Consider the following 20,339-nt stretch of genomic DNA (forward strand, 5'->3'; position numbering starts at 1 on the left):
CAAGTTACGCTCGTGTTGAAAGTTTCCTGATGAATGATGATGGAAATGTGATCTGTAGAGGTACCTGATCAATTACCAGGAAGACCGCGAATTAGTTGGAAAACTGAAATGATCCGTTTGTATTATTAGGTGTTGAAAAATAAAATAAGCAAAAATGATCAATGAATCATTGTAAACCAACAAGCAACACTTAAACACTAACGACCATGCAACAATGTCAGCTAATACAGTCAAATCTAACATCTCTACAGTCACCTATTCCCCACCACCGTGAAATAACATCCCGTCAGTGTGTAGGTTAGCACAATAGCTAGCACATGTACCCGACTTATAGCAGTCTCTGATACAATAGACCTAGAAAACCATGAAGGTTATGATCAAAATCTTGATCGAACCAAAGCGGCTATTGACGAATGTCTCCATATAGATGAGTTCTTCTGGTTTGAGGTTCTAATGAGTCCATTAGGAATACTTTTGGTCAAAAACTAGAAGACAGGAGATCACGAGAAGCTGATTTATAATGCCTAAATATGTCTGTGACCAAAATTGTTCCATCTCGAGACCTTGGTCTTTGAAGAATTGCAGACATAATGAAGACCTAAATGTATAGTGGCTTGACTGCCGATGCGGTCATGAACTATGAACTTATAAATGACCGAGTGTTCCCCTTTGGTGCTTTGTACAATCGAACTAGAACTGTGCTAGTATGGTTACAAACAGGATTTGGTTTGTCACGTTAGTTTCAAGTCTTTTTATTATTTTGATATTATCTAAAAATTCCGTGATCGAGCCGCCCGGCGCCCTTTGGGATTGTAATGTTCATAACAATACTCCTGCATGATAATATTGGACAAGACAACAGGGAATTCAAACAAAACAACAACAATCAACTATTTGCCTGAAATTTTCTCCTTACAATTCTCAATATTTTCAGCTGTGAGCCATATCTTCTTTGTTTCATCTGGTGTTGGAGTAGGACTTGGTATGAATGGGACTTGGGTCTTGGGTATTGTCAATACTGGTTCACTTGGTTCAGTCTACGTTATTTCGTTGAAGTGTCGCTTTACATTCGAATAATACTATCGCTAGTACTTGAGTTTTGATTTTATACGCCATATCATGTCCTAACGTTGACGGTATTGTAATCAGCGATAGTTTTTCGTGTTGTGGTTCAAATTTCAATATTGGGTGATTTCACGCGTGTTTTTCGCTAAATATCGAGGTGTAGTTTTGTGTGGTGTCATTTTAAAGTGGTGGAATAGTTTTGTTTTGGATCTGGGGTATGAGTGGTTTGTAAAGTCATTCTTTAGTTTAATAATCGATTAAACCACAAGTAACCAAGAAAAAAAAGCATAGCAAGATATTTTTTCATGTTTCATAATCATTTGCCCTTCCTCCGAATTTTTTTAGTCAACCCTGAAAATCATTACTACTGTTATTGCTAGGGAGACCACGAGTATTATCACATCTTGGTAGGTAGATCTTTTCTTCATTTTCTTTCTTACTTCCTCTTTCCCCTCCATCTCTCTCTCTCTCTCTCTCTGTCCCTCCCTTCTTCTTTCCGTCTCTCTTCTTCCACCCACAGTGTTGTCGATCAGGGCAAAAATATTAGCATAGCAAGATATTTTTTCATGTTCCATAATCATTTGCCCTTCCTCCGAATTTTTTTAGTCAACCCTGAAAATCATTACTACTGTTATTGCTAGGGAGACCACGAGTATTATCACATCTTGGTAGGTAGATCTTTTCTTCATTTTCTTTCTTACTTCCTCTTTCCCCTCCATCTCTCTCTCTCTCTCTCTCTGTCCCTCCCTTCTTCTTTCCGTCTCTCTTCTTCCACCCACAGTGTTGTCGATCAGGGCAAAAACTCTCTCTCTCTCTCTCTGTCCCTCCCTTCTTCTTTCCGTCTCTCTTCTTCCACCCACAGTGTTGTCGATCAGGGCAAAAATATTTACCAATCAGCTGATTCGTCTTACACAATAAGATCACTGATTTTGGAACAAGTCAAACAGGCCACAAGTCCAACTATTTTTATCCAATTCATTTCCATAAGGTTGACCAAAATACACAGATGCATCAGATAATTCTAATGTTCTTATTTTTGTTGTAAGATGGGGAGATTATTTACAGGAAAAAGTCGTGGGAGTATCTTATTCTGTTTGACTAAATTTCATATCTACTCGAATTTGGCTTAAACCACAGCGACGGGTGCCAGCATGGTAGGTAATCATTGGATTTTAGGATTATTGAGATATGAGATATTGGGAAAATCCTACAATGCTGCAGTGAGCACCAAAGTTGTGACATAATAACACAAAGAAACTGAATTTATTTATATATTAGATCTAGGTTCTATTAGGACGACAAAGGCTTGAGTAGTGAAGAGGTTAATTTAACAAAAAAGAAAAATGTTTTTTCTGTTATTATTATTTTGAAAAAAATCCATCCATCCCATAGAACCCATTCTGTAGTAAAAGATAGGATGGGTAGCTAGGTAAGGTATTATTATTTTATTCATTTCTATTGCAATATACTCTTTGAAAATGGGAATGAGTTTTGCATTCTATTCTATTCCTGACGGATTCGTGTGTTGTATATTGAATTATTGATCCGTTCGTAAAGCATTGTATGAAAAAAAAAAAAAAAAAAGTTTGTCAAACCTTGTGACCGTATCTAGGTTCTATTAGGACGACAAAGGCTTGAGTAGTGAAGAGGTTAATTTAACAAAAGAGAAAAATGTTTTTTCTGTTATTATTATTTTGAAAAAATTCATCCATCCCATAGAACCCATTCTGTAGTAAAAGATAGGATGGGTAGCTATAGGTAAGGTATTATTATTTTATTCATTTCCATTGCAATATACCCTTTGAAAATAGGGATGAGTTTTCCATTCTATTCTATTCCTGACGAATTCGTGTGTTGTATTGAATTATTGATCCGTTCGTAAAGCATTGTATGGGAAAAAAAATAATAAGTTTAGCAGTCAAACCTTGTGACCTTAGCCCTAAAAAACTTTGCAGTATTCATTTCGCACTTTGCAAAAGTTGTGACGTAATCCAGAAGGAAAACCTTTAAAAACATTACATAGCCATTACACATAGTTGCTGTGACGTCAGAATATTGCGAAATATGAAGTCTAAAGTTGTCATAACTCTCTAAGTAGTCTAAGTCGATAAAATATTTGTCCAATATTGATGAAATTTAGTTTCTTCCACAGTCGCCACTGAAAAACGCTGAACTATTAATTTTCCGGACTTCCTCGAAAAACGAGTTTTCCACGAATTATTCGTTTTATCTCAATATTCCTAATCCAGATTCCAGACTGCGCCGTGCGCATTTGCGCCTAGAATACGTGTTGTCTCGTTTTCTGCTGACATGAGGCCTACACGTTATAGTAGAAGTTAAAATTGAAACTATGGCCGCATGGTTCCTGGTGAATATTGTGACATGAAATGAAACCAGTAGTTCAATGAACTGTAGACAGGTCTCTCATTTAAAAAAAAGGCCTCCAAGCGCCTGCAGTGAAATTCAAAATGAAGGAAAGGCTAAATTTTCTTCGAAATATACATATAATATCGTACATTTTCTACTTTCTACTATACCGTTCATTTCGACCTTCATTTCAACGACCAATGTTCCCAGGAGAGTTTCCTGCTCGAAGTACCCACATTCGGTCCTCCTCCCTGTATAAATCATTAATTTTTGCACAAGGTGCCTTGTAATACCTACTTACTTTTGTCACATCCTGTGTGTTTTGAAATCGGTATAAGGTGTTTTTCGCTTCTCTCGATCCAGAATCCAGTTTTGCTTTGTCTGGATTGCAACTTGGTTTGACACAAGTAGCAGTTTAATTTATATTGGATCTATTAATAGTTCCACACTAGTTAGTATTACTATCCCATTCTTTATACATGTTGTATAAGTTTCATTAGCGGATTTCATTTGTGCCTGGATACTTAGAAGGCTCCTCTGGGCCCCTGGTGGTCAAATGGGACCTAAAATCTATCGAACAAAATCCTTTAGATGTTGAAAATTTCGCAAAAATTAAATTTTGCATGAATCCAAAACTTGGAACTCACTTCGCTAGATAAGTGAGTTAGTACTTGGAATGTGTTCCCGGTTCCCTAACTAAAATCTAGCACGTTTTGTATTACTCTTGCTGAATATTTATTTTGGGTTTGATTTTAACACACGTTTGAAAAAATTGAAATTTTTATCAGTCCGGGTTTGTTTAAGCTCTGGTCTCGTCCTAAGTTCATGAATTTCCCATACTCTTTTATAGTCGATCTAGTCTCGTCGATACCAAAATACTTAACTAATCCCTTCTCTAAATAATTTTGGTCTCCAGATTCCCTTTCATGAGATTTCCTTCAATCTTTCATGAGGTTTCCTCCAATTCTGAGAGGAAAGTTTCGTTGAATTTTACTCTTCCTTTCCAATATTCCATCTTGTCATCCAAGGTGATTTGGATTTTAATTACTTTCAATGATTTATCGAATATTTTATGTAACTAATCCCTTCTCTAAATAATTTTGGTCTCCACATTCCCTTTCATGAGATTTCCTTCAATCTTTCTGAGGTTTCCTCCAATTCTGAGGAATCCTAGGATGAGAGGAAAGTTTCGTTCGATTTTACTCTTCCTTTCCAATATTCCATCTTGTCATCCAAGGTGATTTTAATTACTTTCAATGATTTATCGAATATTTTATGATTGGATGCTTTATTACCATCTAAATTCTAAAACCTGGATATCTAGCTCTACAATAATGTAATATATCATATGAAGACCACTTTTACCTACATTTAGGTTTGTGTTAGAAATTGACATCTAATGAAAGTTATTTGAATTCCTAGAAAAAATTATAAAGAAAGAAGCGTTTTACGGGAAAGTCTAATCAGAACTAATGCTGATAGGTAATCTATCTACCAATGTCACCAATGATATTGTCTTCCATCTTGAAGACATCCAAAAATCACACCTGCCTCGTTGGTATAAGACGGAAACCCCCTCGGGCTTCACTTTTGCCCCATTACTATGGGGCGAACTCCGAAAAAATTTGAATTTTGACTCTTGCCCCTGTCCCCTCAATAAAATCCTGGAAACGGCCCTGCCAGTACCAACGGTATAAATGAACCAGGAGGAAGAAGAAGATCCAATGCTATACCTATCTGACAACAAACGGGTTACTCTGGTCCAATACCAGAAATGATTAATAGTCTACTTACCAGTTGCTACTACATATATCACCTGGCATTCCAGAGCACGAGTAGTTCAGGAGTATTTGTAGCAGCATATATCAGTAGGAGTATTTGGATACTGGGAGCAGATACCAGTTAGAGTATTTCGTTACTGGGAGCAGATACCAGTTAGAGTATTTGGTTTAGATAGTAGTAGCAGATACCAGTAGCTAGTACTTCTAGTAGAAGGATGATAAGGGTCTCCAAAGTCAGAACCAAGTCATAATGGGTGAATCCCAGATATGTTTGGTGATAATTTATTGTCGTACGTTGTACAGGGTGGGACGTTATCTCGGGCAGAAACCGTTTTCGAAACCAGGTTGGTAATTGGAGAAATCGTAACAAATCGGTTGATTTGGTCTCATACCCTTTCCAGATTCGTATAAGCTTCACCCCAGTTTAAGGGCTTTTGACCCTAAGCCTCAGAGTGGGCTTTTGGTTGCTAGATTTTTGTTCTAACGTTTTTTAGGGTACTCACGCCCTCTGAGGAAATGGGATGAAGTGTTCGATTTTGGCATTCCAGAGTCGCTTTAGAATGTTTAGCTCCTCTGGTGGCTGGTAGCTACTTGAACAAGATTAATCAAGGATATCATGGATTCGTAGAAGCTTAACCCATCCTTTAGAGCTGTTTGCCCCGTGTCATATTTGTTTGATTGGGTTCTGTCATGTTTGTTTACTTGTTTTGATGTCATGTTCTTTGATACTTGTTTACCAAACACCCCGTAGTGTCCTCGTATTGTAGGAGATCAGTTTGAAATCCATAATAAAACCTAACGTCTTCACTAAAGTAACGTTCACCAGAGGTCTTCTTGGTCAAAGTGAACAGTTACCTACTTCGAAGATTTCTTGGGAGGATGCAGTGGGATAGGAAATGAAACAAGACACGCTACGACACAGACCACATGAGTCTAATGCCTCTTGAAAAAGAAAGCTATGTCAAAGTATAATGATTTAGTTCTCCTTTTCAAGTTGATCCAACTTTTATGATGTGTATAATGACTGCTGAAACCCTCCAAGAGATTCATGTAGACATTCGCAATAAGACAGACACTCCAATTATTATTTCAATATGTTCTCCTTTTCAAGTTGATCACAGAACTTCTATGATGTGTATAATGACTGCTGAAACCCTCCAAGAGATTCATGTAGACATTCGCAATAAGACAGACACTCCAATTATTATTTCAATAGTAAGCACCACTTTGTGAAGTTCTTCCCAAGGAGACTTATAATGATATAATGTGACTTTGGCAATTTAATTAGGACCTCCGATCATGAAAAGAAAAGACAGGGTAAGTGTGAATAGCGTTTACACAAAACTTGACAGTATAGGTTAGGTGGTATGCCATTTCACAATTCGACATTTTAAACATGAATGGAGCTGTAATGTAGACGACCCTCACTTTCAATATCCCTCTGAACAATATCTATGTACAAGTTTTCACCTATGTACAGAATTATATCTACATAGTTTCTGAACTACTTATTTACTTCGAGGCTCTCGAAGGCAAAAAGCTTTCTCCAAAGTTCAAAACGTCATACTGCAAAAACAGGAAAATCCTCCATCCTATGATGTACAGGAGTTATTTCAGTTATCAGTTGAAACTTTACCTTACTGTTCGAAACACGCGCGCCCTTCGGAATTTCTTTTCCACTTTCGAGTTTTACGATAAAAAAATTTGTCGAAATCTAGAAATTAGACAGAATTCCTTGGATCAATTTTTTTATGGAATAAAATCATAATATTTAGGTACTTTTAAAAATCAAATTTTCATAGTTTTTTATATTTAACTTTCTTTACTAAAACTTAAATATTTTACTTTATTTTTATAATGTATCACCTACATAGATAAATAGTTATTTATATTGGTTAAATAGTTACCTTGAATTTTATTTTTCTCTAACTTTCGACTTTTGAGACTAAAATTTTGTAGACTCAAGTAGGTAGATACCTACCTACCAAATTACAACTTAATTACCGGTTTTAGTGGCAATTTTTATAGTGAAATTCAGTGAAATGATTCATCCTTTCTTTTAATTTTAATTTATATGTAAAATATAAATATTTTTTTTTACTTTTTTTATTTAAGTAAAAGTTTTGTTCCCGTTCTAAATCTCGTTGGAAGGCTCTGCATAGCTTTTGTTTGTTAATTTCCTTTTCTTCAAGTTGTTCTCCATGAATTATGTGAAGACATGTGTGACATGTTATTCTTTGCATAGTATTTCAAATCTTGAGGACACTAGGATTACGAAAGCCTCTTTCCAATTCTACTCCATGAAACATATGAAAATATTTTTACTTTTCTTTTCGACTGTCGAGGGCATCTATTAGTTTATTATTTCGACAGCTTATAATATAGCATATAGGTAGCGCCACTTTATTGGGTATTCATAGTGCGAAGCGACAGAAAAAAAAAGAAGAAAATATGGGCCATTTTACTGTGTGATCTCTACATACAGTTCACTAAACCACTCTTAGATCTCTCTCATATTTTAATTGTTTTAATAATTTTAATGTCAAGGAATTCATAATGTGTTTTTAATTCTCTCAAAACGTCACACTGAGTGTGTCCCTGCTTTCATAAAATTTAAAATTATTTATTATTTAAATTTATTTGGGATCTCTCTCATATTTTAATTATTTTAATAATTTTAATGCGAAGGAATTCACAATGTGTTTTTAATTCTCTCAAAACGTCACACTGAGTGTGTCCCTGCTTTCATAAAATTTAAAATTATTTATTATTTAAATTTATTTGCCCCCCATTTAGCACAGAATACATATTTTTGTATGTATTCTATGAATGGGGGTACGTACATCCCAACAAAAATAGACAGGACATTTTATTTTATTAAAGTTAAAATAAGAAAGTGGAAAAAAGGAAATTGCTTCTTTTTTATACTACCTATTATTGTTTGCTTTATGTTTGTTCTGTCTTATTGAAAAATAAAGTTAATTAGGTATCTTTTTGAAAAAAAATGTAGAAATGTGATTCTATTTTTACTCTTTCAGATAAGTGTTTTGAGACTTGAGCAGGCTGATGGAAAACTTTGTTAGAAAATATCTTCTTCTCTTTTTGAAAAAAAAATGTGGAAATGTGATTCTATTTTTACTCTTTCAGATAAGTGTTTTGAGACTTGAGCAGGCTGATGGAAAACTTTGTTAGAAAATATCTTCTTCCCTTTGTGTATTCGTTCAACTAATATTGAAAAGTTGATGTTCTCAGATTCTGCTTGATATCATATCTTTGCTTTTGAATGAATTTATGTATTACGTGCATTCGGAATGGATGTAGGAATGTACTCTCTTCTTCTCCTTCCTCGTGATATCATATCTTTGCTTTTGAATGAATTTATGTATTACGTGCATTCGGAATGGATGTAGGAATGTACTCTCTTCTTCTCCTTCCTCTTCTTCTTCTCCTCATCCTTCCTCCTCTCCTTCTTGCTTCGTCCTCTTCCTCCGTCTTCTTTTTACTTTCCTTATTTCTTCTTCTTTCTTCTCCTCATCCTTCCTCCTCTCCTTCTTGCTTCGTCCTCTTCCTCCGTCTTCTTTTTACTTTCCTTATTTCTTCTTCTTTTATTTGTTTAAATTGAGTTCTCTTTAAGATTTGTTCGTCAGTATTGCTAGACAGGAGGAAATACAATGTTTGTAAATATGATGTTATTACCTACGGGGAATGTTTTTTGCTTGGCTTGTTTGATGTTTTGAAGAGTAGATATTACCTTTACAAACAGTCGTGATCATCTTTTGCAATATCTGTCTTTGCTTTGTTGACTCAGTGTCTAATCTTTCTACTCTCTTGTTACTATTTGTAAATTTGTTTCCTCTATTTTCCTCTATTGCCTTTTTTCCCGAAGTTTTTCTGAATGTTTCTGGTTTTTTATACACTTCTCTGATGAAAATAAAATTCAAATATCGTTTCACTTTACACAAAAACAATGGAAAACACATAACATCAACTGTCTCAGTGGCAGCAAACAAGCCATAAAAATAGGTAGAACGACCACAAAATGAAGATAAAAAAACAGCTCCCTCTCTTCAAAACCGAAAACAAAAACTACTTAATCATCAATTTGAAAAAAACAGAGGAGAAAGAGGAAAAGAAGAAGAAGAGGAAGAAGGAAGGAGAAAGGAAACAAGGAGAAGGAGAAAGAGGTGGATGAGAAGAAGGGGGAACAAATGGAAAATGAGGAAAAGAAGCAGGATGACGTGTGTAGAGAGGAGGAGGAAGAGGAGAAGAAGAAGAGGAGGAAGAAGAATAGGAAGGAGAAGAAGAGGAGGAGGAAGAAGAAGAAGAGGAGGAAGAAGAAGAAGAGGAAGGAGAAGAGGAGGAGGAAGAAGAAGAAGAGGAGGAAGAAGGAGAAGGAGAGGAAGAAGGAGAAGGAGAGGAAGAAGAAAGACGGAGAAGAAGAAGCAAAATGCGTGGGAGAATTATGTGGAAGGGAGAGTTAGTAGGTACATGGGAGGGAGTGAGTATTGCATGGTGTTTTATGAATGAAACATCATACTGAATTTAATTGTATTCTGCACCTGGCCCTCCCTCTTCTTCTCCTTCACCTACACATTTTCGTTTTTCTTCTCCTCCTCTTCCTCCTAGGAGAAGAGGAGGAGGAAGAAGAAGAAAGACGGAGAAGAAGAAGCAAAATGCGTGAGAGAATTATGTGGGAGGGAGAGTTAGTAGGTACATGGGAGGGAGTGAGTATTGCATGGTGTTTTATGAATGAAACATCATTCTGAATTTAATTGTATTCTGCACCTGGCCCTCCCTCTTCTTCTCCTTCACCTACACATTTTCGTTTTTCTTCTCCTCCTCTTCCTCCTTCTTCTCTTTCTTCCCTCCCATATACAGGGTATCCAAAAAAGAGAGAGGGAGATGGGGAGGAAAGGAGAGAGAGAAAAGTTCTAGACTTCTACAAAGATGAAAGGAGGGAAATGAAAAGTTATCCGATAGTTTTCTAGTGTTTCTTAGAAATCTCTTCTAGTTCTTCTCAGATTCTCAGAAAAATCTATATTCCGCCGAGAAACGAATTCTGAGAATTCCGAAACGCCAAAAGTTTGTCAATTTGACGGTAAAGGTTCAAGTTTCTGAGTTCTGGCATCTAATAACCTAATTACCCGTATGTACTAATGAGGTCCCATATTGCAAAGCTTCTTTGCAAACTTGAAGTTTTAAAACAAGGAAAGATTGACTTGGCAAACTACAAAATAGGCATTTAGAAATGTTCTATGCTTCTATGGAAACCAACCTAGCTAGCTTGGAGGGTAGCGCGTCTGCCTTGTAAGCTCCAGGTCGCGGATTTGAATCCCGCCCGGGGAGAACGGATATGTTTCGTTCTCGGAACGGCTGGCTTTTCCTATCCTGTTTCCTTCTCTCTTCGCTTTCGGGACGATAAGACCTTAGCAGCTACAGTTTACTCTTTCAAACCTCTCTCTAGGAAAGAAGAAGAAGACGAAGAAGAAGAAGAAGAAGAAGAAGAAGAAGAACAACAACAACAAGTGGTAACGCGCTTGCTTGCCATGCAGAAGGTCCCGGGTTCGAATCCCACCATCGACAAAAATTTGTACTCGTTTTTCGATTGCAACTTACTTTTACTTTATTTATTTTCTTATTATTTTGTGTACCTAGCTACCTAATTAAGTTCAATTTTATACATCTTATAACCCTGTATTTATGCAACAAAGTTCACTTTTATAAATCTTGTAACCCTGTAGTTATGAAATAAAGTTAAGTTTTATAAATAACACGGTATTAAAAAGTAAGAGTGAAAAATTTCAGGATCTAATAATAATAATAAAGTTCAATATTACTCAGCCCAATCCTGCACATTGCAGTCATGCAGGGGCTATAGAAGTCCCTTCCTTACTTTTCAAAAGGTAAAATTAATTTTTCAATGGAACCTACTCCTAGTGTGATGTAATTATTTCAGCTTTGGTCTTTTTTATGTAATTTTTGTCTTTTTTCCCCCCGATTTCCAGTGTAACTTTGGCCCATTATTTTTCTATTTTCAACTGAAATTTTGTCCCATTAATTTTTAGATTTCATCAGCTGTAATTTCAACCCATTATTTGTCCGCTTTCAGCATTTACATTAGTCCATCATTTTCTTTTGATTTCAGCTGCTAGAGAAGGTGGTGAGCGGGGATCTCCCGTGTTTATGTAATTTTTGTCTTTTTCCCCCCGATTTCCAGTGTAACTTTGGCCCATTATTTTTCTATTTTCAACTGAAATTTCGTCCCATTAATTTTTAGATTTCATCAGCTGTAATTTCAACCCATTATATTTGTCCGCTTTCAGCATTTACATTAGTCCATCATTTTCTTTTGATTTCAGCTGCTAGAGAAGGTGGTGAGCGGGGATCTCCCGTGCAGCAAAGAAGAGGCGGCCACACTTGCTGGTATTCAGCTTCGGATAGAGGAGTCCTGGGGTAGGCCCGTCCTAAGAGATGTGCCTAGTCCGATATCACCGGACGGGCCTAGTACTACGCTGAAACCCATCTCCGAGGATAAGGTGAGTAAAAAATTTGGTGTGGACATCACACGACTTTCCTATTGAATTAGGCCTAAAAGCGGTCGAAATTCCGCCAACTGCAGTATCGATGTTAACCTGCACATCACTTTCCTTTCCTTATCCTATTGAAATATGCTGAAAACCGCCAAAAAGCGGTCGAAATTCCGCCAACCGCAGTATCGATGTGAACTAAAAGTTCCGTGTTGCGTCCTAGTCACATTTGAGGACTACACGCCAAATTTGAAGTCTCGAGATATTTTGTTTACAGACAGACGGACATTTAGACACTTAGTGGCGGAAATGATAAAATCAAAGCATTTGAAATAAACAGTGAAGTTTCAAGACTGAGCTTGGCTATTTATGAGACTAAACACTTAGATACTTTCGCCATAGAGCATTGTGCTAATCATGCTTTAAATGACTCTTCCAATATTGTCAACCTATTTCCAAATAGAACCTATATGAAAATCGATTCCCTAGTTTCTAAAATTTTAAAATCCATCTAAATTGAAAGAGAATCGGCAAATTTCAAACATTACACTAGCTCAATTCTACAATATTTCCCAGATTTTACTTACTCAGTTAAACAATCAAACAAATCAGAACAAAGTTTGTACTTTGAGAAAGAAGAACTAAATGCTCATTCCAGCACCAGAGTATAAAACTTATAGCAAACGCTTACCTGTATATTACTGGAACGGTGAACATTGTCAAGTTTGACAACGGGATAGACTTCCTCGAAAAACGAGTTTTCCACGAATTATTCGTTTTATCTCAATATTCTTAATCCAGATTCCACAGACTGCGCCGTGCGCATTTGCGCCTAGAATACGTGTTGTCTCGTTGTCTTTTGACATGAGGCATGAGGCCTACACGTTATAGTAGAAGTTAAAATTGAAACTATGGCCGTATGGTTCCTGGTGAATATTGTGACATGAAATGAAACCAGTAGTTCAATGAACTGTAGACAGGTCTCTCATTAAAAAAAAGGCCTCCAAGCGCCTACAGTGAAATTCAAAATAAAGGAAAGGCTAAATTTTCTTCGAAATACATATAATATCGTACATTTTCTACTATACCGTTCATTTCGACCTTCATTTCAACGACCAATGTTCCCAGGAGAGTTTCCTGCTCGAAGTACCCACATTCGGTCCTGGCGGGAACCTGCGCCCCGTGTCGCCTCTCATGGAGGATGCCGAGGGGGAAGAGGGCGAAACAGACTCGAAGAAGCCCCCCAGTGGCGTAACCACCCCCGGGTACCAGAAGACAATCGCCGTTCCGTGTGCCCCCCTCTCGAACGTGGTCAAGCCGTCCCAGTCAATCCTGAGCCGCTGCTATCCCTTCAGTTCTTCCACAGTGCCATTTTTGCCTTCCGGACGTATAGAGGATTGTCTGCCCCCGTGCTATCGCGAGCAGGCCAAATATATGTCCAAGTTAATTAAGGTAAGTCCGCTCGCGTTACTTTACATGTTTTGCATGCTTTTGGAAGCCTTCGTCTTTTATTTCAATAATTCAGGATTCAATTCAGAACTTTTAAGCTCTGGTCTCGTCCTAAGTTCATGAATTTCCCATACTCTTTTACAGTCGATCTAGTCTCGTCGATACCTAAATACTTAACTTTGTTTTTTTTTTTTTTTTTTTTTTTTTGGCTTTGGTTTGTGCGCATAGCGACGGGTGCCAGCATGGTAGGTAAACATTTGATTTTAGGATTATTGAGATATGAGATATTGGGAAAATCCTACAATGCTGCAGTGAGCATCAAAGTTGTGACATAATAACACAAAGAAACTGAATTTATTTGTATATTAGGTATCTAGGTTCTATTAGGACGACAAAGGCTTGAGTAGTGAAGAGGTTAATTTAACAAAAAAGAAAAATGTTTTTTCTGTTATTATTATTAGTTGTATTTACCTCTTTTGAGAAGAGTAACTTTGCAGAAACATCAATAAAAGGGTTTATGATGATGACTCATGTGGATGTAGGATATATTAGGAGCCAAAATTGGTGGACCAAAAATGGGCCCCGCTCAGTTTTGGACGGAACTTGTGTGGCGAAAAAGCTCGAGATCTAGGTCTGGCAGACGTTCCGAAGCTTTTTTCGCCACACACTTTCCGGCGGTCTGACAAGTCAGACGGTCTGTCAGACGGTCTCAAAGTGAGCGGCCGACATAAGGAACTAATAGATAAATGGGGTCATGCATATTAGGTATCTAGGTCAGCTCCCATGGCGTAGTGGTCACTGTGCTCGCCTTGCACGCGGGAGACCCGGGTTCGATTCCCGGCGGGGTCAAGAAATTTGTATCATGCAAATGATTGATTCCGTGACTGGCTGTTGTGGGGCCCACTCAGCCTCGTGAGGAAAATGAGTAGCTATGACATATAAATGCCCATAGCGACGGGTGCCAGCATGGTAGGTAATCATTGGATTTTAGGATTATTGAGATATGAGATATTGGGAAAATCCTACAATGCTGCAGTGAGCACCAAAGTTGTGACATAATAACACAAAGAAACTGAATTTATTTATATATTAGGTATCTAGGTTCTATTAGGACGACAAAGGCTTGAGTAGTGAAGAGGTTAATTTAACAAAAGAGAAAAATGTTTTTTCTGTTATTATTATTTTGAAAAAAATCCATCCATCCCATAGAACCCATTCTGTAGTAAAAGATAGGATGGGTAGCTATATAGGTAAGGTATTATTATTTTATTCATTTCCATTGCAATATACCCTTTGAAAATGGGAATGAGTTTTATATTCTATTCTATTCCTGACGAATTCGTGTGTTGTACTGAATTATTGATCCGTTCGTAAAACATTGTATGAAAAAAAAAAAAAAAGATGAAGTTTAGCAGTCAAACCTTGTGACCTTAGCCCTAAAAAACTTTGCAGTATTCATTTCGCACTTTGCAAAAGTTGTGACGTAATCCAGAGAAAGAAAAATAATAGCTTTCCTCAAGTGCCTGTCATGTTCACTAACAACCCTTTAATTAAGAAGGAGCTAAGATAACAAAAAAGAAGAAGAAAAAAGACTTCATTGTTAAAAAAATATCTCATCCCTAAAGGGAATTTATCTCAAAAACCTACTTGCATATTTTAAACATAGAATACTTAGATAATTCAAATTGTAAAATGCAAACTACGTACCTAGTAACCTAGGTAACTCTACCTACCTATTATAGGTACCTAGATATTGTACATACCTACTGATGGATAGGTACAAAATAATACCTACAAAGTAGGTACAAATGTTACCTACATAGTTTAATGTTGTACAGAGTGAAAACCATTGTTACATACTAAAAAAAAAAAATGTTCACCATTACAAATTAAAGCAAACTAAATTGGGCATGCAAATGTTGCTCAATTTAACATATTATGATGGCTCACGGAAATTTGCATCCCTCTCCATTATGTAATGATATGCTATTGTACCTACAGAAATACATACAATAGGTAATACAGGGTGTTCACTGAAAAGTGTCTCAAATTTCGCGCTCTTTATTCTTCAATCAATGTACTTTATTGTATTACCAATTTAGACAAATTGTACTTTATTCAAAAGTAGGGCGTTCTCGTTCTTAGTTTATACCGCATGAAAGGTATTAATTTGTTTAAGCAAAGCTTTTTACAAATGCCCTCTGTACAAACAGTGTTATTTGTGGAAAAACAGAGCTTATTCACAACTTTTGTGGATATCACAGACTTACCAAGTGCCTCCTTTTGGAATTTTCATATTTCCATAATAGTCTTTTTACACTGGCAAAGGCGCCACTTTTCGCTACTCGATTGACCTCACGAGGTTCACTGCACTCCCAACTCCAAATACAGAACGGATACCTACATAAATACATACAATTATACAGGGTGTTCACTGAAAAGTGTCTCAAAATTTCGCGCTCTTTATTCTTCAATCAATGTACTTTATTGTATTATCAATTTAGACAAATGGTACTTTATTCAAAAGTAGGGGGTTCTCGTTCTTAGTTTATACCGCATGAAAGGTATTAATTTGTTTAAGCAAAGCTTTTTACAAAAAAATGTCCTCTGTACAAACAGTGTTATTCGTGGAAAAACAGAGCTTATTCACAACTTTTGTGGATATCACAGAATTACTAAGTGCCTCCTTTTGGAATTTTCATACGAGTATTTCCATAATAGTCTTTTTACACTGGCAAAGGCGCCACTTTTCGCTACTCGACTGACCTCACGAGGTTCACTGCACTCCCAACTCCAAATACAGAAAGGGAAAAAACTTCGACCCCGCCGAGAATCGAACCCAGGACATCTTTCGTTTGAAGGATACCCTGAATTGAGTTTGGTTCACATAACGCTCTTGGCTTGAAATTTCACGCTCGACCAATCAAATTACATCAATATTGGTTGCTCTCTCTCTCTCTCTCTCTCTCTCTCTCTCGCGCAGTAATTTTAATACAACATGTACATAGCTATGGGTGAGAGAGAGAAGGGAGCCTCAAGGTGAGAAAGAGAGAGGGAAAGAGGAAAATAGATAGAGAGGGTGAGGGGTAGGGAGAGAGAGAGAGAGACCTATTAGAAAGGACAATGTACAAGGTAGGTAGGTATATGTATTGTTTATTTACCATAGTTTTTAGTTTACCATTCAATACCAGAATACCATCATGTATTTACCATTTACAAACCACATATTTACCACAGTTACACTACCATCACTATTTAATCCTAAATTTCACGCTAAAATGGGTGGATATCTATTTATAAATAGAAGAAGAGGAAAAATGAATAAACGAGTTGTGCTGATCAAATATTTAAAAATGGCGGAAATTAGAGAGGAAAAATCAGCAGTCAGCTTTTATTACATCAAACATTTGATCATTTGATGTGAGAGGTAGGTAGGTACCTGATAGGTATTTTTTTCTCTATTTACAAACTTCGGCAGAGAAAGGACAATGTACAAGGTAGGTAGGTATATGTATTGTTTATTTACCTACCATAGTTTTTAGTTTACAATTCAATACCAGAATACCATCATGTATTTACCGTTTACAAACCACATATTTACCACAGTTACACTACCATCACTATTTAATCCTAAATAAGTAAATAAAATGGGTGGATATCTATTTATAAATAGAAGAAGAGGAAAAATAAATAAACGAGTTGTGCTGATCAAATATTTAAAAATGGCGGAAATTAGAGAGGAAAAATCAGCAGTCAGCTTTTTTTACATCAAACATTTGATCATTTGATGTGAGAGGTAGGTAGGTACCTGATAGGTATTTTTTTCTCTATTTACAAACTTCGGCAGTTTTTTTCGTTCTGACTGGATCATCAGAAAGCCAAAATATAAATAAATAAGTTTAACATTAAACAACACAAAGGCACATCATATTATGTGAGGATTCGAACACAATTATTGTAGGTACATACATTATATTTATGTATTAATAAACTGTAGTAGCCTACTGCTGGGGTAAAAAGACTCTTTAATCCTATTCGAGCTGTATAAATAAGCACTCCCATGAAAATATGGAGTAGGGTAAGTGTACCATTTATTCGCCCACCTAAAAAACGTACCATTTATTGGCCCACGTGTACCATACGTCACATAAGTCTGAACTGGACGAACTTTTTCAAGATCCAATTTCATCAAAAGAAAGGGCTTAAAGACTGCTATCGAACGCACCCCCTTAATAAAATCCTGGAAACGGCCCTGCCAGTACTAACGGGATAAATGAACCAGGAGGAAGAAGAAGATCCAATGCTATACCTACCTGACATCAAACGGGTTACTCTGGTCCAATACCAGAAATGATTAATAGTCTACTTGCCAGTTGCTACTATATCACCTGGCATTCCAGAGCACGAGTAGTCCAGGAGTATTTGTAGCAGCATATATCAGTAGGAGTATTTGGATACTGGGAGCAGATACCAGTAGGAGTATTTGGTTACTGGGAGCAGATACCAGTTAGAGTATTTGGTTTATATAGTACTAGCAGATACCAGTAGCTAGTACTTCTAGTAGAAGGATGATTAGGGTCTCCAAAGTCAGAACCAAGTCATAATGGGTGAATCCCAGATATGTTTGGTGATAATTTATTGTCGTACGTTGTACAGGGTGGGACACTATTTATCTAACTTGAACTTCTCAAAGACCGCGGGCGTTGACTTAATACACCTAGGAATTATAAGCACACTAAATTGATTAAAGTTCCTTATGTATTCTTACCTTAGGTAGATATCGATTAGCTCCAGAAATAGCTCCCTTTTTCACGAGTTTGACCTATTTATATCCCTACAATATTTTGTATATTTTTACACTATATCTGTATTTACAATATTTCACAGGGCGTTATTTTCCGTACAAGACCATTCGCCTTTTCATTCCCTTAATACCCCCTGTGTAGTTCCCGTTTTCGAAACCAGGTTGGTAATTTGAGAAATCTTACTCATTCGGTTGATGAGTTGATTCATTCTTATCACCTTTCTTGATTCCTATGAGCTTCACCCCACTTAAGGGCTTTTTGTCCCTACACCTAAGCCTCAGTGTGGGCTTTTGGTTGCTAGATTTTTGGTCTAACGTTTTTTAGGGTACTCACGCCCTCTGAGGAAATGGGATAAAGTGTTTGATTTTGGCATTCCAGAGTCGCTTTAGAATGTTTAGCTCCTCTGGTGGCTGGTAGCTACTTGAACAAGATTAATCAAGGATATCATGGATTCGTAAAAGCTTACCCCATCCTTTAGGGCTGTTTGCCCATACACCAAACCCTGAGAGTGGGCTTTTTATGTATGATTGGAATTCATCATATTCGGACCTTGGGCACAGTTGTTGGTCCCATGTCATGTTTGGATACTTGGTTTCATGTTGTGTTTGTCATTTCGTCAACTGTTTTGATGTCATGTTTGTTTATCCGTGTCATATTTGTTTGATTGGGTTCTGTCATGTTTGTTTACTTGTTTTGATGTCATGTTCTTTGATACTTTAGTAGCCTACTGCTGGGGTAAAAAGTCTCTTTAATCCTATTCGAGCTGTATAAATAAGCACTATTATCATCCCATGAAAATATGGGGTATTTCAAACTAACGCACTATTTATCTAACTTGAACTTCCCAAAGACCGAGGGCGTTGACTTAATACACCTAGGAATATTATAAGCACACTAAATTGATTAAAGTTCCTTATGTATTCTTACCTTAGGTAGATATCGATTAGCTCCAAAAATAGCTCCCTTTTTCACGAGTTTGACCTATTTATATCCCTACAATATTATGTATATTTTTACAATATATCTGTATTTACAATATTTCACAGGGCGTTATTTTCCGTACAAGACCATTCGCCTTTTCATTCCCTTAATACCCCCTGTGTAGTTTAAGTACCTTGTTTACTTTTTCCTGGAAAAATTATTCTTTCTTTTGAGAAATCGTTAGGAAGCCTAGGAGGTTATTAGTAAAAACTGGAACTCTGAATATGGGTAGTTGTGCAGCTTACATAAAAGTGGACCATGTTTTCTTGTTTGAAAATAAGTTTCAAAATTAAAATCAATCGGAAACGGTACAAGTACAGAATCATTCCCGATGACTATTGCAGCAAGTGCAACTACTTCAAACATTTCCCGTTTTTCGAGGAGCGTTTAACTTCCCAAAGACCGAGGGCGTTGACTTAATACACCTAGGAATTATAAGCACACTAAATTGATTAAAGTTCCATATGTATTCTTACCTTAGGTAGATATCGATTAGCTCCAGAAATAGCTTCCTTTTTCACGAGTTTGACCTATTTATATCCCTACAATATTTTGTATATTTTTACAATATATCTGTATTTACAATATTTCACAGGGCGTTATTTTCCTTACAAGACCATTCGCCTTTTCATTCCCTTAATACCCCCTGTGTAGTTTTGAGTACCTTGTTTACTTTTTCCTGGAAAATTATTCTTTCTTTTGAGAAATCGTTAGGAAGCCTAGGAGGTTATTAGTAAAAACTGGAACTCTGAATATGGGTAGTTGTGCAGCGCCATTAACACATCACCATTTTGAAGTTGAAAAAAAAAAGATATGCTTCAAAAAGCTTAAAACCTATCTGGACATGCGGTCATGACGACACCAATGTATAAGGGCCTGAGAGCAGACATTACAGGTATTCTCTGTGAAAAAAAACAAGTTGAAGATTCGAATTCTCTCAATTCAAAATGCTTTGAGCCGACCAGCTTAGTTACTTTGGAAGGTATAGTGCGCCTCCGATTCGAGTACCAAGCAGTCAGATATGTTCTCCTATCCTGTCCTCACTCTCTCTTCGCTTTCAGGACGCTAAGACCTTAGCAGTTACAGTGCCCTCTAACATGCAAACCTCTTGAAAAAAAGGAAAAAAAAATGCCACTCTACGCTGGTATGAGACGTGAAAGCCGAGTGGGTGACATTGAATCTTTCACGAGAAAATCATATCATGTGCCTTTTGACTACAGCGTGTGAGTAAAGTTCGGGTGCCTTCATCACAGACCTATAGAAGCTCTTAGCTCCATTGGACGCGTATACCTTTTACCAAATCCAGAATTCTATAGAAAGTAGAATTCTGGAAAGAAAAGGTCTCACCCAGTGTAACCACATAG

At 36.8% G+C, this 20,339-nt stretch overlaps 1 protein-coding gene across 1 annotated transcript; it reads left to right on the top strand.

The window, feature by feature from the left end:
• The first annotated feature begins 602 nt into the window (after positions 1-602).
• On the top strand, positions 603-13,312 carry LOC103518569. The gene is made up of 4 exons (XM_026830328.1): positions 603-704; positions 1,446-1,472; positions 11,573-11,749; positions 12,869-13,312. The coding sequence occupies exons 1-4, from the start codon at positions 603-605 to the stop codon at positions 13,310-13,312; spliced, it is 750 nt and encodes a 249-aa protein (XP_026686129.1).
• Positions 13,313-20,339: the final 7,027 nt, after the last annotated feature.

The sequence above is a fragment of the Diaphorina citri genome, unplaced genomic scaffold (genome assembly GCF_000475195.1).
Source record: "Diaphorina citri unplaced genomic scaffold, Diaci psyllid genome assembly version 1.1 scaffold2252, whole genome shotgun sequence".
Lineage (NCBI taxonomy): Eukaryota > Metazoa > Arthropoda > Insecta > Hemiptera > Psyllidae > Diaphorina > Diaphorina citri.